At 34.7% G+C, this 25,664-nt stretch overlaps 1 protein-coding gene across 5 annotated transcripts in view; it reads left to right on the top strand.

Annotated features, from left to right (window-relative positions):
* SLCO1C1 (solute carrier organic anion transporter family member 1C1) overlaps positions 1-25,664 on the top strand; it is a 50,063-nt gene that overhangs the window by 6,314 nt on the left and 18,085 nt on the right. For 3 of the 5 annotated variants that reach the window (XM_019738277.2, XM_019738283.2, XM_074325954.1), the window contains 6 exons: positions 7,822-7,954; positions 12,877-13,001; positions 16,244-16,390; positions 17,295-17,393; positions 19,182-19,427; positions 20,524-20,688. In XM_019738277.2, the coding sequence (XP_019593836.1) occupies positions 7,822-7,954; positions 12,877-13,001; positions 16,244-16,390; positions 17,295-17,393; positions 19,182-19,427; positions 20,524-20,688 (915 nt within the window). The remainder of the gene's footprint in view (positions 1-7,821; positions 7,955-12,876; positions 13,002-16,243; positions 16,391-17,294; positions 17,394-19,181; positions 19,428-20,523; positions 20,689-25,664) is intronic. The other 2 variants (XM_019738299.2, XM_074325953.1) reach the window with 2 other exon arrangements.

The following is a 25,664-nucleotide window of genomic DNA, read 5'->3' as shown; positions in this document are numbered from 1 at the left end:
AGTCATATATCCTGAAAGCCCTGTAATTCAATAGTTGGAAGAATCTAAATGGGCTGTACAAAACAAATGATTGTAATGATTTCAGAAAGAGTTAAACCATAAAGTGGGGGTGTAGTGCCCTACAAAGAAGAGAAAGGAATTCTTTTAAAAGAACAGTAGAGCAAAGCAGATAATACAAATTCTACTCTCAGGTATCTGGTTAGCAACTGACTGTAGACTCCCTCTTAAAATTTGAAAATACCAAGTGAGTTTAGTGACTGTTTTAAGTACTTTAAAGAGTATAATCCGAGTTAGCCAGCTTCCTAAATTGATAAACTAAGAGACTTTAATTTTTTGTTAATGTAAAATAGTCTTTATGACTATAGAAACTCAAATATATGCTGTAGTAAAATCTCTAAGTGTTCTAGTTTCAGCTTCATGTGCTTTCTTGTAAAGGAATATTTATCAACTCTTCAACAATGAGTTTTTTTAGTTCTTATTTCAGTTCTTACTCTGAATATCACAGAAGGAATTAAATGAGTGAATAGTTAACTATTTGCCTTCAGGAGTTTGCTTCCTAAATATATCTTTCATCATTCTACCAGAATGAGACATCCAAATACAGTGCTAATCAAACATTAAAGTTCATGCAAATGACCAGGCATCTTATTAAAATGCAGATACTGATTCTGTGGGAAGGGAAATAAGATTCTACATTTCTAAGAAGCTTGCAGATGGTTCTGATGCTTTTAGTCAATGGACCATTTTTTGTGAAGCAAAGTTTGTATAGAAAAGATGGTCAGAGCCATCTGATCATATCACTGTCTTGTGTGAACTCCTTGGACAGGCCTGGATAGTCAACTTATCCCTGATGCCTTCCCTACCTACGATCTTAAAATGAATGAACAGCCTTGGAGAGTCAGAGTAAAGGTGACACACTGCATCGCAAAAAGAAACATGTATGAAGAGGCAGCTTGTACCACTCAAAAGAACAATCAGACTCAGAAATAACTGAACAGATAGAAAATGAAATATCAAGTAATACTTTATTGCTCACCCTAGATTTTAATATAAAAACATTTTAGAGTTGAAGAAACTTAGAAAGAATCTGGTCCAATTTTTTATTGGATTCCTAGGTCCCAATGCACCTTGAGAGTCTATTTGCTAGTAAGAACTAATGTATGACAGGAAGTAACAAAGGACCCTGAGTCCAAATTCATATTAATTCTTTCAGTCTATTTTAAGGATAGAAATTATTTATTGAATTAGGTGCATTAAAATGGTTTAAAGTTTCCTTACTTTGACTGCAAATCTTTACCCCAAACATTACAAGTTTGCTCTAGTTCTTTGCAATTCACAGTTTTTCAGAAATGTGAGTTTTCTGTCCACAACCTTAATTTCCACATTTCTTCCTTTGAGGATTCTGGACCCATTCCTGCCCTTCGTTTCTAGCTGTCTCTTCTTTTTTGCAGAATTTCTTTTATCCTTTTGTATCAATTGGCATTACCATCTAATATATGGTAGACACTCAATTTTGTCCTAAGTATTTTTTCATAATAAAGATTTTTTTCTTCAATAACCACAGAGAGTTGCCAAGAAAATAAAAGGTTTTCTATGAGGTATGATCAAAACACACGGTGAATCTTTGAATAAAAAAATTATTACAGTAAAAGACACATTACCATTAACCCCCACCAAAATACTCTTCCTTGCTTCGAACACACTTATCACATTGTTCTTGCCACTTTCGGAAGCAGTTCTGGAAGTCCTCTTTCATGTCTTTAGTTGCACTGTTGTGGCTGCCTAGATGTACTGACTCGGTTCAAAATGTTTACCTTTCATGGTCATTTTGACTTTGGGGAAGAGCCAGAAGTTCACAGTGCCTGATCCGGTGAATAAGGTAGATGAGGATCTACCATAATGATTTTATTTGATGGAAATTGCCGTACGAGAAGCGATGTGTGACACGGAGTTGTCATGATGGAGAATGAAGTAAAGACACTCACGAAAGAGAACTTCCAGAACTACTTCAGAAAGTGGCAAGAACAATGAGATAAATGTGTTTGGAACAACGAGGAATATTTTGAGGGGGATTTTACCATAATATATATATTTTTAAATTTAAACGTTCACCGTATTTTGTGATCCCACCTCGTATATCATGATCTCCTAATATTTCCAGATATCAATTCTTTGTTTCAAATATTTTTCCATGTATTTTCTTGTACATATTTAAAAGTTTTGTTTTTTACATTTTAGTATGTAATTAACTTGACGTGATATTTTTGTAATTAGTTTGTTTTAGATCAGTTTTAAGTTCACAGAAAAATTGAACAAAGATACAGAGATTTTTTCATGTATATTCTGCCCCCACACATGCATATCCTCTCTCATTATCAACATCTCCTATTGGAGTGCACATTTGTTACAATTGATAAACCTACAATGATTCATCATTACCATCCAGGGTGCACAGTTTACACTAGATTCACTCTTGGTGTTGTACATTCTATGGATTGAACAAATGTGTAATGATATGTTTCCACTATTACAGTATCACACAGAATACCACTGCCCTAAAAATCCCTGTGCTCTGCCTGTTCATCTATCTGTCCCCCCTCACCCTTGACAATTTTTTACTGATATTTTTATTGTCTCCAGGGTTTTGCTTTTTCCAGAATGTCATATAGTTGGAATCATACAAGATGTAGCCTTTTCAGATTGGCTTCTTTTCTCAGTAATATGCATTTAGCATTCCTCCATGTCTTTTCATGGCTAGATCGTTCATCTCTTTTTAGCACTAAATAAGCCCATTTTCTGGATGGACCATAGTTTATCCATTCATCTATTGAAGGACATTCTGATTACTCCCAAGTTTGGTCAATTATGAATAAAGCTGCTATAAACATCCCTATGTAGGTGTCTGTGCAGACATACGTTTTCAGCTTCTTTGGGTAAATACTGAGGAGCATGATTGCTAGATCAAATGGGAAAAAATATGTTTAGTTTTATAATAAACTACCAAACTGTCTTTCAAAGTAGCTGTACCATTTTGCATTCTTAGTCTTCTGAATTTTGGCCATTCTAATAGGTCTGTAGTGATATCTCACTGTCATTTTAATTTGTAATTCCCTGCTGACATATGATGGTGCACATCTTTTCACATGCTGTTTATCATCTGTATCTTCTTTGACAACATGTTTTTAAGGTATTTGGCTCATTGTTAAAATCAGGTTATTTGTGTTCTTATTGAGTTTTAAAGGTTCTTTACATTCTATGGATAACAGTCCTTTATTTGACATAACTTTTGCAAATATATTCTCTAAGTCTGTGACTTCTCTTTTTGATCTCTTGACATTGTCTTTCATAGAGCGGAAAATTTTAATGAAGTCTAGCTTATCAATTATTTCTTTCATGGATTGTGCTTTTGATAGTGCATCTAAAAATTCACCAAACCCAAGATCATCTAGATTTTCTCCTGCTATCTTCTAGTAATTTTATAGTTGTGTGTTTTACATTGAGGTCTCTGAACCATTTTGAGTTTACTTTTGTGAAGAGTGTGAGATCTGTGTCTAGATTCATTTTTGTGCTTATAGATGTCTAGTTGTTTCAGCACGGTTTGTTGAAAAGACTGTCTTTACTCCATTGTATTGACTTTGCTGTTTTGTCAAAGATTGGTTGGCTATCTTTATGTAGATCTGTTTCTGGGTCTCTATTCTGTTCGATTGATGTATTTGTCAATTTTTTAATCAATATTACAGTCTTGATTACTGTGGCTTTATATACTGTGGCTTTATAGTATGGGTCCCGCAACTTTGTCCTTCAATATTATATTGGCTATTCTGGGTCTTTTGCTGCTCTATATTAACTTTAGAATCAGTTTGTCAGTATCTCCAAAATAACTTGCTTGGATTTTCATTGCATTGAAAGTAGAGATCAAGTTGGGAAGAACTGACTTCTTGACAACATTGAGTCTTCCTATGCATAAAGATGGGATAGCTTTCCATTTATGTACAGACATGCACTGCATAGTGCTGATTCTGTCTTGAGGACCACATATACAACAATGGTCCCATAAGATTTTAATGGAGTTGAATTTCCTGTAAAAAAAAATAAAATAATGGAAGGACATGTGGTTCATGTAGAATTTTTTTTTTCTGTAGCAATATATGTGGGGCTTGGCAATAGATTCCTTCTTACTCTCAACACCTCAATTTTGAATGCACAGACTGCATCTCAGTCAGTCAGCCACTGACCTGTTTCAGCACAGAGGAGCCTATCCCCCCAGCACTACATATTCAGCCCTCCCAGATTGAGCTTCATGGTCTTCTGAGTACATCGCTGTAAATTCACGTTGAGGACCTAAATCCTTTACAAGGACACAGATCCACACAAGCTACCTTAACAACTATAAGGTCACTTCCACTTTAATAAAACCTTCCTGTGGTAATGTGGAGCCAGCTTGTCCCTCTACTTTGAAAATATTTTCAGGTTGTAATGGTATAAAGCATATATGAGTTTAATTTTTTTCCATTAATTGAATGCCAGAGTGAGCCCATTGTGCTGAAGAGAGTCAATGGAACCAAAAACAGATTTTCAAAGTCAAAATATTGAGTCCTCATTTCCACACCTCTCCATGTTAAATGTATTTTTCATGAATACCATGAAGTTCCTTAACTGAACACTGCTCCAACATGCAATAGCCAAAACCACATTACCATGGCAATCCCGTGTTCCTTTATCTCTCCATCTTGATTTCTAAGTCCGACTGATCCTCGGGCCACCTTTTACTCCCACCTGACAGTCACTATTATGGGATCTACACCTTACCCAGCCAGTTTCTCCTCAATATGTCCAATGAATCCAATCCACATCCCTGCTCGTGAAGCAGCATTGACAGCTTTCACGTTCTATTTCTGATCCTTTTGGGAGGAAGCAGGGGGAAGGCTTAGGGGACACAGTTTATAAAGCCTACAGGAGTGTACAGTAATGTCCTGGGCCTTCACGTTCACTCAGTAACTTCCAATCTTGCAAGCTCCATTCATGGTAAGTGCCTTATACCTTTATTTTATCTTTTATACTATATTTTTACTGTAACTTTTCTATGTTTAGATATACAAGTACTTACAATTGTGTTACAGTTGCCTACCATATTCAGTGCAGTAACATGCAATATAGGTTTGTAACCTAAAAGAAATAGGCTATACTACATACCTAGATGTGTAATAGGCTGTACCATCCAGGTACAATATTGATTTCTAAATGTTATCTGTATGCAAGTTCAACCTTGTTGAACTTCTGTTAATTTTAATTGTTTGTCTATAGATGCCATAGAATTTCCTGACTAGGCAATTATATTGTCTGAAACATAAGACAATTTTATATCATTCTTTCAAATTCTTAGATCTATTGCTTCTTGTTTTTGCCTTATTATGTTGGCTTCAGTATTATGGTGAATAGAAGCAATGACAATGGGCATTCTTTTCTCATATCCGACCTTAATAAAAATGCTTTTAAAATATTATCATTAAGAAATATGTTTGCTGTATGGTTTTGGTAGATACACCTTAAAAGTTAATTTTCTCAGAGTTTTTTTCTTAACATAAATGAGTGGTTAATTATATTGAATGCTCTTCTACGTGTATTAAGACAACCATGGCAATTTTCCCTTCGTCATTTAATATAGTGATTTAATTACTAGGTTTTTTTGGTGGTAACTTTGTACTCCTAGGATAAACTGTATTTGGTCTTCTCTTGATCTTTGTCCTTGTTTGGTTTTGGTTTCAAAGGCATATTAGTCTTATGAGATGAGTTGGATAGTTTTCAGTTATTTAAAATATTATGTGTGTGTGTGTGTGTGTGTGTGTGTGTGTGTGTGTGTGGAGAGAGAGAGAGAGAGAGAGAGAGAGAGAGAGAGAGAGAGAGAGAGAGAGGAAATCTATTACTTGAAGGTTTGGTAAAACATATTTTTAAAACTCTCTAGACCTGTTGGTTTTTGTAAGGCTAGTTGATGGTAGATGTGAGAGAATTTTGATATCCAGTTCAGTTTTTTAAGGATCATTTATCACCATTTATTTTCCAAATGTTTCTTCTGAGAATTCAGAAAGGATACTAAGTAAAGGAAGAGGACACTCCTATAAATATCACAGATGCTGAAATGTTATCATGTGGTATTTGACATATCCACTAATGTAACACAGAAAGAGCCTGTAAACACTGAGTCCTTTATTGTGAGGTGTTGGTTGTGTGGGACGTGGGGATGGTAAGGGGGGACATATTATTTATAAATTGAAAGTCAACTTTCACTTTAATTTTGTTTATTTACTGTGACATATTAACAAAAGTAAAGACATAATTATCAATATAATGTGATACAAAATTTCTTCTACTAAATACTTAAATGTCAAATGAGAAATCTCACACTAAATTTTTATTTTTTTTAAATATTAAAATTAAAAGGAGGTTAATTCTCCCTGGAGCCATATAGGCTACAGCCGCTATGCAGTCTTCTTTTCTCACTATCATTATTATCCTCAAGGCTATGCAAATTGCTGCTCTTTTTGCACTTGACTAAAGCTGGCAATGGGTATAAACAGTAGTAAATTAGATGATTGCTTACAGATGGAAGGAAACACACTCGTGCTAGAAAATTAGAAACATGGAGAAGAACATTCATGTAAGGCCACCCATCAGCTATCACAATCGATTGCTGCCAAATGACAGGTCTTGCTCTATCAGCCCTGCAGTTCTTAAAAACTATCTATTCCTAATGAAACCAGCTAACACTTTGAAGCCCTTTGAAATCTAATACCCTAAGCAATGTTTATCAAAGTAGGTTCCAGGTGACACCTCATTTAACACATTTGAGCTGGTGTTAAAAATACAGCTTCATTGGCCTGCCCCCAGATCCATGGAGTCAAAAACTGTTGGGAGCTGCCAAGATTCTGGATTTTTAATGTTTCTATTTCCCTCATTATCCTGTTCCAGTAATTTTGTGTACAGGAAAGCATGAAGACAGTTTAGTCAGTTATCACCATCATCAACTAAAAGTAATTTATCACATGCTTCTTTAGAGACATTTCAGACAGGCATAATTCCCACCTTCAAGACTATCCCTCAATTATTTTTTTATATAGATCAATGCCTATATTTTAAAAGAGATAGATGAACTCTATTCATAGTTCATAAAATTTGTATTATGAGTAGACAATGAGGTTATATAAGTGATGTGTTCCTGAAGTTCTCTGGAATATTTTTTTATTTCTATTTTGAAGCTTATATTTTTTGTAAAAAGTATATAAACAAATTGTATGGTATTATTTGTGTAAATATGAGTTTCAGAATTTGATTTCATTTAAAGTGAGGTACAGTTGTATTTTTACTTTTTCTATAGGAAATATCAGCTAAAGCAAAAATATGTGATGTATGTTCACTAGAAGACTTTAATAAATGAAGAAGCAATAATAGTTTACTTCAAAATCAGCAAAGAAGATTTAAGAGAGCAACTAAAGGAAACTTTCTACAATTTGATTTACAGATAAAACACTTTAAAAGGACAAGTAATTAGAGTAGGTGAAAACAAGATAGAAGGGTTGGTAATTAAAACATTTTGACAAAGGGATGAGATGATCGAAGTAATGAGTATGAAAACAATTTCAGCGGTCATCTCAGATTCAAGGAAAGAAAGTTAAATGATGGGAAGGATGGTGGGGAGACAATTTAGTCAAACAAAATATTACCAGACTTATTGTACTTTCATTCCTTTAGGTATAATCAGTTAATTATGCTGATGACTTTTTCCAAGTTCTCTAACTTATGAACATTTTATTTTTTTCCCCAAAGGGAATCTCTTAGTTATAACACTTGTTAGCTACTTTGGAGCCAGACTTCACAGGCCAAAAATAATTGGAGCAGGGTGCCTAATCATGGGAATAGGAACATTGCTCATTGCAATGCCTCAGTTCTTCATGGAACAGTAAGTCTAAAGCAATCATCTTTTTCTCACTTTAACCAACTGCATGTCTCCCTTTTTATGTTTATAATTAATTATTTAAATTTAAGAAAATAGCCCATGATTTAAACCATGATAATTTATCCCTTTTTTGCTTCAGCCTCTTTGGGCAAAATTCCAGAACACTTATAATTTTACTTGTGATTAAATAATCTGCAAAAATGTATCTTATATATTACTATGTATTATTGTGAACAAAATTAAAGGAAAATTTTCACTAATATGTTTTCATTCAAATGCTTTAATTTAGCTGAAGACAGACAATATATAAGCAAAAATAAATTAATATATCATGTGTTAAATGTCAAATGGGTGTCAAATGGGTAATAAATTAATACTGCTAACAATATGCTGGATCTTGATACACTTGACTGGCAGATCATTGACTTAGGGACATATTATCCACTCAAATAAGTATTCAATGTCCAAAAACTATCTCCTAGGACTTTCCTGTAGAAATGGGCTGCCTGTGTCCTGTAACTCTGAAGTCTACTTTTGCTACTTTGGTTAATATTTGCATACAACTTCAGTAGTTTCAAAAGTTTTCACCTTTATTATATCATTTATTTTATTTATTCTATCATTTATTATATTGTTTATTTCTTATATCATTTATTTCAACTTTATTACATCATATCCTTACAATAACCTGTGAAGTAAGAGAACATCATTTATCTTTTTTTTATTTTATAGCTAAGGTCCATGACTCAGAGAGTCTGGTGACTTTCTCAAGGTTGGATCTCTTGTAATTATAGAACTGGAATCCTAAGACAGGTATTCTGACTTCATGCATATCCATGTTGCTTCCCTTCTCTGTGATTGCCTATTGCCATTTCAGAGAAGTGACTATCAAAAGGTTTCAATACAAGAGAATATATTTTTTTAATGATCTATCAAGAAATACTTTATTGCCCACTGTAGATCATTGTATTGTGACATTTTGGAGCTGGAAATGGAGAGAATTTGAAGTGATTTGTTCCAAACTTTTTCTCGGATTCTCAGATCACTTATATAAATATAGTCATATTTTGACCTCTGTGGCCCATCTTTGAAGGTAGTGCACAGAGTCCTCTGTGTGGATCTTACCTACCTATTTAGATGGTTTCCCTGGCCCCTTCATTTTTACTTGGAGAAGGATTTGTGGATTCAGGACCACTGCCTACTCTTTGTACACTTATCTGGCCTCCTTTCCACAGGGCAGAAGTTTGCTTGGATCACTGAGATTCTACCAAGGTGTTATATGGGACCTTTGCCAAAGGGAGGACGCAAAGGGGAACACTGAGGAAATGAGCCTCCAATTCACCTAACTCCTGCCTGACCCACAGTTGTGGCACTAATATCTGTTCTAGTCATTGAGCCTCCGTACAAGTTTTCTGAGGTGGAAAAGAGAGTTTCACTACTTAAAAAGCCAAAAATTTTCAAGTAGTTGCAGAGGATAGATAAGTCCTTGGTCCTTGTCTTAACTTATTCTGAAGTGGATCAGTAGCTTTCCTGTGTGACCCTGGGCATGTTACTTAATCTTTCTAGGCCTCAGTTTATACATCTTAAAACGGGTATTATAGTTGTTAAAAGTAATACCTAACTTATAATGTTGCAAATATTAAATGAGATGACACAAGTAAAATGCTTACCAAGTTTCCAGACATAACTAGTGGTAGCTGTGTCACTACTGTGTATATTGTTATTGATCCTCCTTAGATAATTAAGCCCCATGGTTCTAACCAGAGAGCATGAATGGTTTGTCTTAAAGGTGTTTCATTCAGATTAATAATTTTGTTACTTCAAGTTAATGATAAACATAAAATACCAGTACAAGAAAATCAGAAAGAGAAGTGTATTTAAGAGAAGGCCAGTTAGGCAGCCAGGCTAGTGCTGACAAAGGATGACAAAGGGACAAAAATAGATTCTTAACTACCACTTTGTACATGTTGAAAGATATATTTGTTCATTCATTATATAGTATCTGCCATTTGCCTGGTACTGTGCCAGGAAATGGGGCTACTTCAATGATAAAAAAGAGATGAAATAAAACAAAAATACACACACATGGTTCTTTCCCTCATGAAATTTGTTATATACTAAGGGTTATTACAATAACTTATTTTTAACCTTTCACAGGATTAATCACTAATTGGGTATTTGTCCAAAATGTAATTTTTGTTATCTACAAGACTACTTACTATATTCTGTCCACCTAGCAGAAATGCCCTTGAAGTCCAACAAATAATATTAATCAATAATGGATAACAATTATTGAGGACCTGCCCCCATCAGGTTGTGTTTAGCTTTATGTGTGTTAATTCATCTGACTCTTGAATTTAACAAATTGATTAATGTATTGATTATTTTTCCAAATAATGGGGATAGAGTAGTGACAAAAATCTCTGCTCTCATGGATCTTATGAGGAGGAGACAGGCAGTTAACAAACAAATAAATAATGATATAGCATACCAGATAATGTTAATTGCTATAGAGAAAAACCATTCAAAACATATAAGGAATATGTGTAAGGTGGAGGGCTGCAATTTAAAGAAGGGTTGTCCGGGGATGGCTCACTGATATGGTAACAATTGGGAATGACCAAAAGAGATGAAGGGGAGAGCCATGCAGACATCTGTGGGAGAAGATTCTAGGCTAAATGAACAGTGAATACAAATTTCCTGCAGCAGGAGGGAGTCTGGTGTGTCAATGAACTGCATGGAGGCCTGTGTGACTGAAGTGGGATGAGAACGAGGAAGGTGTAAAAGGAAATGGGGACAGGAACAAAGAAAAGCAAAATCAGCCTTATAATAGGTTATAAAAGGAGTAAAGGAATGATCGTTACTTCATCTCTTCCCTTTAAAAGTGATGCGATGTGTTGAAGACTCATCACCAAAATCTTTCCGAAATATGATATTATCTTTATGAAATAAAATATTTTCCAAAGAGAAAAAAAAGAAAAGGAAAAAAAAAAGGAAATGGGAGAAGATGAGAAGGTTGTATCTCAAACTGTAAGGGGCATTTGAATCACCTGAGGCTCTTGGTAAAATATAGATTCTGATTTAGTAGCTCTGGGGTGGGGTTCCAGATTCAACTCCCCTGATGCTACCAGTCTGCACACCACACCTTGAGTAGTAAAGTTGCAAACAATTACAAGGACTTTAGCTTCTCCTCAGAAGCAGATGTGAAGCCAGTAGACAGTTTTGAGCAGAGTGGCATGATCTGACTAATATTTTTGATCTGACTAATACTTTGAAGGGTCATGCTGATTACTGCTTGGAAAAAATAACTCTGATGGGGCAAACTTGAAAGCAGGGAGACTATTTAAAGTAGTGTCTGTAGTGATAGAGCTCTCTGTGGCTACTGCAGAATTTCTTGCATCAGAATCAAGATTAAGTCAGGCAGGATGTGAATCAGGTTAGAATTGAAAAACTTGATTTAAAAGCATTTATACCACTGGCCCTTGTTCAATCACTTCTTTGTCTCCTATCTAACAAAGCCTAAATAGGCACAAATCACATCTAAAGCCGATGTTTTACAAGAAAATTGAAGAGGTTAATTGATATTTCTAGAATGTCACATATAGTAATTAGTGACAAAGGTGGAACTTGCATAAAATTCCATTTATTCAAAACCTAAACAATTATGGTTCCAATAGTTGCCTTTTGATAGATTGACTTGAGAAAGCTCAAATAATTAACAATTTTTAAAATGCTGCATAATCACTATTGACACTCATTTTAAGAGCCTGGAGGCTTTGTCCTTGGTATCTCTGGAATTATTAAAGAAAGAAAACTATATTTACCATGATTTCCATGCTAAATGTTCTTCTGTGTAGCTAAGAATTAAAACACTGTTATCCTCATTAAATGGTTCTTAACCTCTTTTGGTCAGGGAACCATTGATAAAAGTGATAAAAACTATGAACTTCTTCCCTCGAATACTCCCATACATACAATAATGTCATTACTTTTCTAATGGGGTTCATGGACCCACTAAAGTGTAGGTTGTGCAAAACTGATATAAAGTAACCCATTTATTAACCTAAATATTTTCATAACTCAGTACATCTTTTCCTTACCATGCTGAATAGGCTTTTACTATTAGCATTTCAAAAACATTACTATGATTACTATCGTCTGGTCATATAGTACCTGAATGAAATGAGAATCAAGATGATGTTGTGATGTCCTTTTATCAGGTACCTCTTTTTTGACAGGTGCAAAAGGAGCAGAGAAATTGTCTCATGAAGGGTAATTTGAGAGGGAGTGTGGTGCTACGGAACTGTAGATAAAATTATCACAGTCCTACCTTTCAACATTGGCTTTTCAATCCAGCTGCCACTGTAAACTTATAAAGAGAGGAAAGGGTGGAATTAGTGGTAATTTAGAGCCGGATTAATATACTGTAAAGAAGAAAGATACCATCTGGATAAATGGTTCAAAAAGCCCATGTATCATTATTGTTTCTCTGGAATCAGCATTGCAATTGTTCTACAAAATTTACAACTAACTACAGTGTGCCAGTGGCCATGGTTGTTAAATTATTGGTTTTTCTCTGACTCAGACATAATCATGATTTTGTCAAGTGTTGGATATTTTCTCAGCAAGGGAGTATGTGACTTATAGTCATTATTTTATATTAAAATGAACCTCTATGAATAAGTATTGTATTTTCTTTTACTACATTGGGTAATTTGTTCAGATATGTATAATACCTATGAACCAGATCTTCTGGCTATCTGTTCAGAAAACTTTGTTGTTAAATGATGGTTTTGTTTTGTGATTCAGATTTAGGGATAGCTGTGAACTCAGATAAGTACCCGAATGAGTCATGTTATATATGTATAAAAATTTTAGCATGATATTGAATCTATAGTAGTGAAGAAAATGTTCTTTTTATACAGGTACAAATATGAAAGGTATTCTTCTTTCTCCAATTCGACTCTTACCATCTCTCCTTGTCTCCTGGAGTCAAACAGTCAATTACCAATCTCAGTTATGGAAAACTCACATACCAAAATAAATAATGGTAAATGATTTTGTTTTCATTTTATTGACTAGGCAAGCTTTCTTTTTAATGACTTTCTATGTGCTTTAGTATGGATAAAGTAGCTATATGATTTTTGCTGTCAAAATCTTTACTACTTAAATTGAGATATTATAGTGCCATAGAAATTCCTAGAATATAAAACAGTATATGATGAGATCCTAAGAAAATACATAGACAATCAGATCTTATGGGATAAAGAGCATTAACCAGCAGGTAACTAAGGAAAGCTTCTAATGATTCCAAATAAAGTAAGCTGTGAACTTAGGGTAAAACTTGTTTAACTTGTATAAATCTCAGTCCATTGCTCAGATATGAAAGAAACATGTTTTCCATCAGAACTCAATTTAATTTCTGTATTCAACCCCTTTTCATCAGAATGGCAAAAACTTAATCTGTCAATTTGTCCCTAATTTTCACCCTTTTCCCAGGGGCTACATACATTCTATGGAGCTTACAGAATAGTAGAAGAGGGAGTTATGAGTGGGGGTGCTTGTTGGTGTTATTCATGCCCTGTCACTTTAGCTATCTAATTCTTCTGGCCACAGTGTTTGGTCATACATGTCTCCTTCGGGTCATCTTATGTCCATGTCCATGACTTTTTTCGCACAACAGCTCTCTCTGATGCAGAAGTGACAATCTTGGAAACATGGAAATAATTCTACTTTCCACAAAAGATTGGAGTAGGGGAATTTTGTTAGAATGATAAGAGTTCTATGTGGCAAATTGCACAGCAAGGCTATGCATGATCCACCCTTGGGGTCATGGGAACCATGTCTTCTATGTTACTCTAGACATTGGAAACCCTATAAGTAGCTGAAGGCAGGAATGCTTAGCTATACTGTGCAGCAGTCTCATGTTTGAGGGTCTTGCTACCTCCCTGGGCTCTACCTGGCTAGTGTGGCACAGGTTCTTCTCATTCATGGAGTCCACAGATCTACCCACAGATGTTTGCCACGTCTCTGAGATGCTGCACAGGCAGCATCTCAAATCCCCTCTCTCCACAGCCCTTCAGCATCAATATGCTCAACATTTCCTCCCCACCACACCCATCTCACTCCCTACCCCTATCCTGGGAACGAATTTCCATAAAGACAATGTGGAAGCCTTTCTTTTATAGACCTGCTATCCACTCATATCTTTTATCTATACCACAAAACATTTTCACTTCTCTACTATGCTTATTAATGCTTTCTTTTGAGATGTCCTTTTCCTGGGCAATGAACACCAGAGGTCTGGCTATTTGAATGAAAAGATGTGCCAAAGGATTAAAAGAACTATAGAAATATGAGCGGGAGAAAGTGGGGTGGACATAATAAACATAAAAAATAGGGTAATGAATGTAATTAATATCCACATAAAGAGTCAAGGAACTGAGCCAAGGAGTTTGGACTTTCATCTGTACACAAGATACAGTCATTGAAGATCTTTTATTTTTGTTTTTGACAGTCAGAGAAGACGCATAATATAAATGAAGATACAACTAATTAGGAAATATTTAAACCTTTAATGTTAAAAATAGAAACATGGGGTTTAGAGGCACGGAACAAAAATGTTTTTAATGCAAATAGACAGGTTAATAGGTAGGAACAGAGTGTAAGACTCACAGCTCAATCCTTTTCTTTCCTTTAAAGTCACAGACATATGTGAACATTAGACATAGGGAACACAAGGCTCATCCTAAAGACAATAGAGGGATACATATGGGACCTTTCTTAAAAATGCTTCACAGACACCCCCTCATTTCCCCCACGATACCCTAGAGCAGAGCTGTCCAACAGAACTCTCTGTGGATGGAAATGCTCTATATCTATGCTGTCCAATACAATAGTCATTAGCTGCATGTGACTGTCAAGTATTGGAAATATAACTAGTGTGAGGGAGGAACTGAATTTTGGGAGGAAATTCTTATGTAATTTTAATTAATTTAAATTTAAATAGCCACATGTGACTTGTGGCTACTATATTGGAAAGCACAGATCTAAGGTGTCTCTACTTATCTGCAAGGCTTCCCTACCAATAAGCTTCTTAGAAGCGTACAAATGTTGGGGTTAGAATTGACATTAGGATCAATTTTTGGAAAAGGAATTCACAGTATATTTTGGAGAGTGGAATAGAAAGAAATCCAGGGAAGATAAGTGAAAAACCCATCGTCACTTGGCTACATTTCTAGAAACGAAAGAATCAAAACAAGAAGTAATATGACTGCACAGTGTTTTGTTTTGTTTTTCTGTTACATGGTCTGATTCATCCACAAGAAAGCAGTCACCCCAGTTCTTCATAACCCACACTTCACATTGAAAAATTACTTTAAGAGTTACTAATAGGTGAAAAAACACACCAAACTTCTACCTTATAGGGTTATTAGAATTCAATTTAAAAATGCCTACAAACCTCTTAGCTCCATGTCTGGCAGAGAGGGAGCATTCAGAAGTGGTGATTGTTGGGGGTTGTTAATAGTAACCCTTTTATTAACGTGAATAAAGTTTTCAAAGTATATTTCATTTATGCTATGGGAGTAATTATCTAACTTCCAATGATCATATTAAAACATGGGCTTTATGAAAGCATTTAAAAATTGTTAGTTTTCAATTTCACTCTAAAAATACTGTCAGAGGTTCTTTTTGTTGGAATAATTATACTTCTGAAGCATATAGGGTTTTTAATTTTTATATGAATTTGTCTTCTAAACATTAGTCCTAAATATGGTTATTCACTATCAAACAATTGTAATTATAGGCAGTGCTACCTGAAGTTAAAATATCACCCGTATAAAATTTTGAATTCCATGTAAAACTTGGTCAGCAATAAAATTACAAGTGACTTCTGCTGAAAAATAGAAGAGTTTAAAGATAATGGCAAGGAAAGCCATTGTTCAAAAGTTTGTGTTTTGTCCCAGACAGGATATTGACTGTTATTGGAGTGTAGGAATTCCAAGAACTTAGTGTAAGTATTAAATAAAAAGAAGAGAGCAAATAAGAAATAAGGGAACAGGAACACGAAGCAGTAGAGTTCCTTGGTCAAAGTCTCTGGAGGATTTACACTACCTAAAATATTGAAGTTACAAAACATTCCCCAATCTTGCTCAAAGTCCTTTCAAATTATAGCTATTGCATATTTCACTTCTGCATTCTAACCCAATTTTAGGACAATTTGTAGAAATGCAGAATAAATATTTAACTTTGATAGTGATCTCATGTCAATCCTCTCGTTTTTCTTTCAAGAATGTGAAATTGATGCCAGCTCCTCCATGTGGGTTTATGTTTTCCTGGGGAACCTTCTTCGTGGAATTGGAGAAACTCCCATTCAGCCTCTAGGCATTGCTTACCTTGATGATTTTGCCAGTGAAGACAATGCAGCTTTCTATATTGGTAATGCCCATCTTATTTATCTTCTTGGGAATCAGGATATCTGGTTTTTTCAACTCCATTCTAAATTACATAGAGTGTAGAAGGTTTTTTACTTCATATCCATTTCCTTTATTCTGTTCACACATTTCTGAGGTCCATATTGAGAACTTGAATTATATAAAAAGCTTCAATTAGAAGGACCTATTGCATTATGGAAAGAAAACAAGATTAAAAGGAAATAACTGTGAGCTCAACTGCAATGATGTGTGACATAGTGTAAGCATCTTCATGGACTTCAGATTTCATCGGTTCTTTTTATTGGGCTAACTGTGCTGCATTTAGGTGATATGTATATATATACACGCACACACACACACACACACACACACACACACACACGTATGTATATATATCCAGGGATCTACATAGTTACTGTTCTCACAAATGGTCCCACTGAAGTTCTGAACACATATATTTTTTCACTAAGGTGGAAGAAATCAATTTTAATATCAAAACAAGCTTTATGCTTAACCAACCATAAAAAAGTTTTTGAAACACTGTCAAATAGTATAATTATGATTTTTATCAGTGGGTGAATCTAATCCTAGGGAGTAAAGTTTGCTCCATTTGGGGAAATGAACTTCTTCAGAGTCCTGGTATTATTTTCTTATTAAGAGGTAACTAATGCCTTAAAAGTGTTCATTCTTATTCCATAGGTGAGAAGAACTTATTTCCTAATTCAATGAGGTTGAAAAATTGACAAATTATGTACACTTAAGGAAAGAGTTGATGAAATACGTTCAGCTACTAATTGGATCTCATTCACATTTCTTGTTTAATTTTTTTTTAATTTACAAAAGCAAAGAAATGGTACCTTATTTTTTATTTTTATTTTTTTATTTTTAATTTTTTTATATGTGTGCAGGGTGTGTGCAGACGGTTGCAATTATAGGACCAATCTTTGGCTTCCTGTTAGGCTCATTATGTGCCAAACTGTATGTTGACATTGGCTTTGTAAATCTAGGTAAGGGAACTTATTTTTGTTTATTTATTTATTTTAGTTACTGTAATTTTCTAATGGAATGGTATAGAAAATATCAAATTGCCTTTTTATAAAATTACAGGATGGTAATCATTTATAAAACAAAAATAATTTGTGAAAAACATTGATATAATCATCATGCACATTAATAAATGGAATATGAAAAATAGGTGATGATTAGAACTGGATGACCCATGGTTTGTTATTCAAATGTATCATTTTTCACTTCTGGTTTGCCAGTTCAAAGGCATTCCAGCATATTTAAGACTAAAAACTGTGACTACTTGTTGGCTCTTGTTGGTTTCAGGTGTATCAACATTTCTTACAGTCACATCAATTGATAATGTATTTGTAGACTTGCCAGAAAGACCAAGGATTGAAAGTCTTCTGGCAACCAAAACGTCCTTCTTTACTGTACAAATCTTTTTTAGGTGGAGGCATATTATAATGAGACTAGCTTTCCTTCTGGGAGAGTACTTGTGTAGAGAATAAATGGGAGACAGAATCTTTCCATAGCTAGTAATCTGTTTCTTTCCTTGTGAAATGTAGCCCCTAGAAATAGATAGTATTTTTCTGTTTTTCGTTTTGTTTTTTTTTAAGCAGTCTAAGAAAGCAGTTAGAAACAAGAAAATGTTTCATTTTTTTTAAATTCTGGAATTGCATTTACAAATCGTTATATTAAAATAGACTGCAAAACTCTTGCACTAGTTGTTCTTCAATCAAACTGCAAGATATATATATTCCAAAAAATATTTATTTATTCATTTATTAATTCATTAACATCCAAATTTTATTTTATATCTGCTCTATCCCAGGTTCTGTTTTACCACAGTGGACAAAATATTTAAGTTCCGATACTTGTTGAATTGTAAAATCCAGTCATAAAGACTGATGTAGATAAGAAAGCATAGGTGTGATGAGTGGTACAGAGAGAAATGATTAAATGGAAACAATGAAGATGCAGTGATGAACTGGTATAAACATTTTACCAAGTATAATGCAGTAACAATTGAGCCTAATTGTCAAAAACATGTGCTACTCTTGTTGCTCTCATAGAGTGTGGAGGAGGTGGAATATAGTAACATCTTTCACAGGCTCATATACATATATATGACCCCACTTGGCTTGGTTCAAAAAACTCTGTCAATGCTTACCTTTTACTCAAATGAGAAATAGTGTCAAAAAACAACAACACGTTTTTTGATGAATAAGATAGTGACATTTTATTCACACATACAATCTTGCTTCAGACCTAGAATAGCTCTAAGGTATTATTAAACATCATTTAATAAGTAGGATTTGGAGTGGTTCAGACTGTATTTGGGCCACAGGGTATAGGACATAACTCTTTCTTTGAGTAAAATCTTAGACAAGCATTCAATATGTAAATCGGATGTAAGTGGCATTGAGGTGCTGTAGTTCTCAGGAGGTTTTGAACCCTCAAAACTTCCATCACATGTTGCTTTCCTACTGCCATGGGTCCCAGGCCCCTCTGCAGAACCCTAGAGCAGAGTTTTAAAACTGTGGGTCCCCTTTTACATGCTATACTTCTAACCTAAGGGACAAGAAAATAAAGTGTCATGCTCCAGAAACACCATCTTTCCTTCAATTAGCAAGATAGTAACATTCAGAGTAGAAAAATTTATATATGAATTATTAGATATTTTTATAATGTGATAGAGTTAATGCTAGGATCTTTTTTTAAAGAGGCTTATTTTAACACAGTAGCTTTGCTGTATATGCTATTTAGCCATCCTCTCTCTCTTTCAGATCACATAACCATTACCCCAAAAGATCCCCAGTGGGTAGGTGCCTGGTGGCTTGGTTATCTAATAGCGGGAATCCTAAGTCTCCTTGCAGCTGTACCTTTCTGGTGTTTACCAAAGAGTATTCCGAGACCCCGAAGTAGAGAGGATTCCAATTCCTCCTCTGAGAAATCCAAGTTTATTGTGGATGATCACACAGATTACCAAACACCCCTTGGAGAAAAAGCAAAAATCATGGAAATGGCAAGAGGTAAGCCAGACTCTCTTCGATTTTGAAATACTTTCAGTTTTCCTGTTTGGACTTTATAGGGATCTTTAAATAATATCTATCTTCCCTTCATGTGTTCAGAAAAATTTGAGACACTCTGCAGAGAGCAAAAATGAAGATTTAAAAAAATCAGTTTTATTACTGGAAAACAATTGAAGAACATGACCCAAAGTCTTGGTAACCTTCCTTGCTGATTGGTATTCCACCCTCACACCTCCTCAGTTTAGACCTTGCAGCTACCCTGACCCAAGAATGCTGCTTCACATCAGCCTGGGTGGACAGAAAAGACAAGAGTTAATCTTCAGCGCATGTGGCCTTTTCAGAAGAGATCCGCCCATTTGTGAAATGTGTACCAGTGTATGACTCCCACCAATGATGACGGGAGTGAATGTGGTGTGAGGCAAAAGGCCAAATGTGTTCTAATGCATACCCTCCACATGGAAACGTGTGGCCATGAGGAAGATTGGTCCCCTTCAGTTGGTCCAGCAATATTCCTTCATGGATGGCCCCAGCAAGCAATATTTATATTTATAGAAAATCTTCATGTTTCTAACTGGCTGCATACCAGGAAGAAGGAAGAAAGCCAAAGCTCATCTCTTACATTGATGTGTATACATTAAATGGAGATAATGTTCATATTCCTTTTCTTGTGACCATGAGCCAATTTTAAAAAATAGAGATCAGAAAACTGAAGTTCTTAATGTCCTGCCTATAGCTACCAGCTCTGTAGTAAGGCAATAGTCTCATTTGTCTTGCCTTTTACTTATATCAATTAGAGCAATCTGTTTCTGTTTGGTTTATACCTCTAACTATAATCTCAATTGTATGCCTATAAAAGCAAGTGCCTATGTTTACATCTGACCCTGGCCAGATCTCAGCCTTGACTTGTGCCAATGGCTTAATATTCATAGTGTGTGTGTGTGTGTGTGTGTGTGTGTGTGTGTGTGTGTCCCACACTATAAATGTTCTCGTTAACTATGACAATGGGACTCAGCCATCTAAGCCATGCCGCCAAGGCTGTATCTTCTGCCAAGGGTGACACTGTCTTTAATTACTCCATGTGATTTTTGTCTTACAGATTTTCTTCCATCACTGAAGAATCTTTTTGGAAATCCAGTATACTTCTTATATTTGTGTGCAAGTACTGTTCAGTTCAATTCGTTATTTGGCCTGGTGACGTATAAACCAAAGTACATTGAACAACAGTATGGGCAGTCTACGTCTAAGGCCAACTTTGTTATTGGTATGCTCATGCTTTCCAATAGGTACTATCAGCTGCATCTTGTTAACCCTTAGTATAGTTAGGGGAATTTATGCCAGTATTTAGACTAAAAGTGTGGCATCTTAGATATGAAGTCAAAAAGTGAGTGAAAATAATCTAGCAGAGTAAAATATTTACATAGTCTGTGGTACAACTTTCTAGCAAGAATTATTCACAACTATTGTTGAGTGACCATGAGAATATCATATAGGCCAAGCATACATTTTATTAGGAGGTTGTTAATACTGGATATTATGTTTCAAGTGTAGCCAATATCTCATAACAGTGGACATTTTACCTGAACAGTTTCTAGGATCATAAAAAAGGGAGTATTTGGACAGGTTAAAGGTGTTCATTTACAAAGCAAAGTTTCTATTTGCTCAGTCAAAAGACTTTTCTGATTGGGTTACTTAAAGGGGCCGTGTTTCTAGCAGAGCAATACAAACAATAATGAGAAAGATATTAAAGAACAAAGACAAACATTAAGAAATGAAGAAAACCAGAATCTACAAATATATAAACACTACCCTGCAACTAATTGGATACTTTTAGAACCTGGATTAGTTACTTTAGTCCATGAGTGTAATTTAATGCTACTCTTTCAATGCATAAAATATATTCAATTTTTTTAACATAACCTTTTATGAGAGGAGAGTCCAATGGTCTTTTCATTTTGATAAATGAACCTTGACCTTTTCCTTTACATTACGCCAAAAAAAAATTGAAATTGATTATAATCTAAATGTAAAAGTTAAAACAAGTTACTAGTAAAAGCATAAGGAAAACATTTTCATGGGCTTGGGGTTTGGAAAAGAGTTCTTAAAAGAGGCTTAAAATAGCATTAATGAAAAAAGAAAAGATAGAAAGTTGGACTTAAAATTAAAAAGCTCATCATTAGAAGAGTAGAAAGGCAAATTGAAGTCTGTGAGAAAATAATTATAATATATATTCAATAAAGAACTTATATCTAGAGAAAAGTATAGTACTGTTACAAGTCAGTAAGAAAAAGATTGACAATTCAGTAAAAATGTGAGATGATGAAAAATAATTTTAATTTGTGAGGAAAAATATACTTTTATTATGTCCAAGAAGGATGGCTAATTTTACTTCTTTACACACAATTAGCTATATGAGTATGAAAATTCCCATAAATTTTTCCTTGCATTTTTCTCTCTGTAAAATTCAGATTTTAATACTTATTTCTTCCAACATTAGAGTAATATTGTGAGGTCCATTATATCATATGGAATTTTACTTCACTGGGAAAGAAGCTCTAAAAACATCCCAAAGGGCTATATTATAACTCATTACTATATCATCTCAATGGCTAAGGCTATAATACATCTGTGTGGAATTCAAAGTTTCCCATTTATATTCTAATTCTAATTGTGCTGACCATCTCAAAACAGTTAACACAGTTGTCATGACTCTAATTTAGGATAATAACAAAGAACAGGGTCTTGAACCTGAATGGGTATGATGAAATAATAATTGTAAGTTAGCTAACATTTCTCTTCGCTTACTTGATGTTTGGGTAAATATATAAATTTCAAAAGAAAATCCATAAAATAAATTGAAATCAATTGCAGATGTTACTATAAATTACAACTAATATTCCCATTGGGAATATTTAGATGGTAAACATTTTAAGATCAGTACATTTTATGGTGTGAGTGGAAAACGTTTGTAATGAAGACATCAGAAAGAAATTTCTATCCCATTAAATGTCTTGAAAATACCTAAGATGAAAGAATTCTAAGAAACTTTGGGAGGCAAGAAGCACATCTCATCTGATATTCAGGAAATTTGCCTTCAGCTTGACCCAGCATGGACAGCTTATAGACCCTAAGGAATTTGAAAGGGAGAATCAAGCTAACAGTATATTTGAAATGTCCTACTAAACTTTTTTTTTGTAATCTGTTATAATTTATTACCTTGAAATAAGACAATAATATATCCAGGAGAAATGTTATAAGTGAATAAACTGTAGTTGAACCAACTAAAGTTTATTCTTTAATACTTTTTTTATGGAAAACTGTGCGAGGAACACAGGATTCTACAATGAGTACAGTTCTTGCCTTGAAGGTTAGATTGAAGGGTGAGAGATGCAAACCAGACAACAGGTAATTGTGATAAGTACCAAGGCTGCTGCCTATGGGACTGTGTAAAGGGCCTCAAGTTGCAGGAAGAAAATGGATTTTGATGACTGACTTGTCTAATTATTCCAGATGTATCTCCTGGAGGCATCACATGGCTGGTGGAGGCAGTTTTAAGTATTCTAATTAGGAGAATCCCAGAGTACTCTGGGAGAATAAACCTGAGTCAGAAAAAGTTCTCTAAGAGAAGGTATTGATAGTACATAAATCAAGAACAAAAGGATAGGAGGTGATAAAAGATGGGAAGTAGGCTACAGGTTTGGAAGGACATTGTATCAGACAAAGCAAATATTTTGTGCAGAAGGGCCTGGAGGCAAGAGAACTCATGAAATTTCCTGGAAGTTTCAAGAGAACATGGGCTTCTAAAAGGCTGTCAATGAGGAGAGGACGTTGCAGGTTTTTAACAACCATACCAGAGGAGCAATGCCCCTAGAATAATCTCATTTTGATGCTCAGGCTCTTCTAGGCCATAGGAGAAGGTTAGTGGAATCTAGCACAGCATGGAGTTTACAAAACAGAGGGTATTCTTTGTGCTCTGACTGCCTAAGCCCCAAGTTTGCTTACCAGGTTTGCTTGGTACTTTGCAAAATAAAATGAAATTCTCAGCACCTTCTCTGCAGGTTTTAGTTCAGAGCCTGGTTTTTAGAAGATATTTTTTCCATGAACCCCTGTTGGCGGATAAACTGACAGAGAGAAAAGGACTCTGTGCTCTTCTTTGTCAGGTTTGGATTCATGACAAGGGATTCATATGTTTGTAAAAACGGGGCTTTAAATGATACACATCAAATCCAAGCAGAGCACAGTTCTTGGAAAGAAAGACGGGACCTGAAACAGAGGGAGAACCAGTTTTATATATCGCCCTAGTTAAACAATCAGAAAAATTAGGAGAAAATATTAGCATTTATTAACTTGGCTCATGAATAACCAGGTTTGTTATATTATTTTCTCTTTTTTAAAAAAGTAACAATCCGGTGACTCTCAGCTCAGGTTTGGCTCTTCAGGGGCCCCGTATACGCTCATCTCTGCCACTTGCCATAGCCACAAACCTCAGTTCCGCTAGGTGAGCAAAAATTAGCACCTCTTCTTTTTTCAGTTTCACTAATTTCATGATCATACTCCTTCAAGGTGGCTTGTGATCATTTTATTTTATTTTATTTTATTTTATTTTATTTTTTATTTATTTATTTATTTTTGCTTGTGATCATTTTAACGTTAATGTATAGTCAAATAAAAAAATGAAAAAAAGGCCTTACCATCTATCAGTTCATGATGAAAGCATTTTAAAAATAAAATAATGCAATAGCTAACCAAAGATATTTGATATCTCAGGTTCTAGGAAGTTTAGTTAGGAGACGGAACATATAAATCTAAAAAGAAAGAAAACAAAGAAATAAAGGGAAAAAAAGAAAGTTAGTTTGCATCTCACTATCCCTAGATGTTAGTTTTTAATTTTTCTTTAATGATGTCACATTGGGGTGTGAGTCAGAGATGGGGAGACTTGTGATTATTGTTCACCGCAGCAGATGCTCAGCTCATGTTTGAACCTTATCTGTTGGCCAGAATGTCTACAAGCTTCAGCCCTTTTATTTGGAAAAAAAATGTGTTATTTCACAATTTCTAGATAATATGGACATCAGTGATTGATGAGTAGACATTATAAAAATAAATTCTAATTAGCAGAGAAATTGTTTATTGTTTAGTTTAATGCCGGATTGCTCTTCTCTAGAATTATTTACCGATTTAAATTCCAACCAGCACAGGACCGAAGTGCCCCTTTCTGTGTCTTTTCTTTGTTGTTATTGTCAAAAGGTATTTTTTTTTTATTAAAATTTATTGGGGTGACAATGGATAGTAAAATTACATAAGTTTCAAGTGTACAATTCTGTAATATATCATCTGTAAATCACATTGTGTGTTCACCACCCAGAGTCAGTTCTCCTTCCATCTTTTCTAGCATAGAGATCTTCCACACCACCACCGCCACTCCCCCTCCACAATATTTTCATCTTTGTGAAGCTGATAGATCAAAATATTAATAACTTAATTGAACGATATTTTTGTGCCAGACACTGTGCTAAGAATTTTTCATGTCATTTAATCACCTCAACAACACTATTATTAGCTCTATAATACAGGTGAAGAGACAGATTTAGGGAAGTTCAGAGAATCACCTGCAGTTACACAGCTATTAGATTGTAAACTGAGGTCCAAACTCAGGCAGTTAGATCTCTAGAGTCCAAACTCAACCACTTTCCTAGTGTTGTTTTTAAGTCACATTTATTTGATTACTAATGAGGTTGCACCTTTCTTTATCAAGAATGCTGTCCTTAGGCCCCTTGAAAGAGAGGTAGTGTAACAGTGATTGAAAGCATGAGATTTGACATTGGATTCCCTGTATTCCAACCTGATTTTACCACTTACTAACCATGACCATGAACAAATGTCTCTCTGAAGTGAGAAAAATAATATGCCCATTGCATAAGGCTGTGGTGAAAAGTAAATTTGATATTATATCAAACACTTAGCTGAGTGGTTGGTAAATCATAAGCAAATAACAAATATAGAAGTAGTCAAATAATGCATTGTTTTGTTGTTGTTAGAAAGGATACCAACTAAGAGGCTAAGAGTTGAGTCAATAAAAATAAATTTTGTTTGGGTCAGAAAATAGAACCAAGATTTTGTTTAATTCCCTTACATTCCATGTGCCTATTATGTTGTTATGCACAACCTTAAAGAACATTAGCAAGTCCCCTAATTGCCACTTGATTATACCTGCTAGTCTGAGATTGGACCAGAAAGACA

This window comes from Rhinolophus sinicus, linkage group LG02 (assembly GCF_036562045.2).
Source record: "Rhinolophus sinicus isolate RSC01 linkage group LG02, ASM3656204v1, whole genome shotgun sequence".
Taxonomy (NCBI): domain Eukaryota; kingdom Metazoa; phylum Chordata; class Mammalia; order Chiroptera; family Rhinolophidae; genus Rhinolophus; species Rhinolophus sinicus.
The sequence above is the reverse complement of the archived record's forward strand: the minus strand, read 5'-3'. Positions and strand labels throughout refer to the sequence as shown.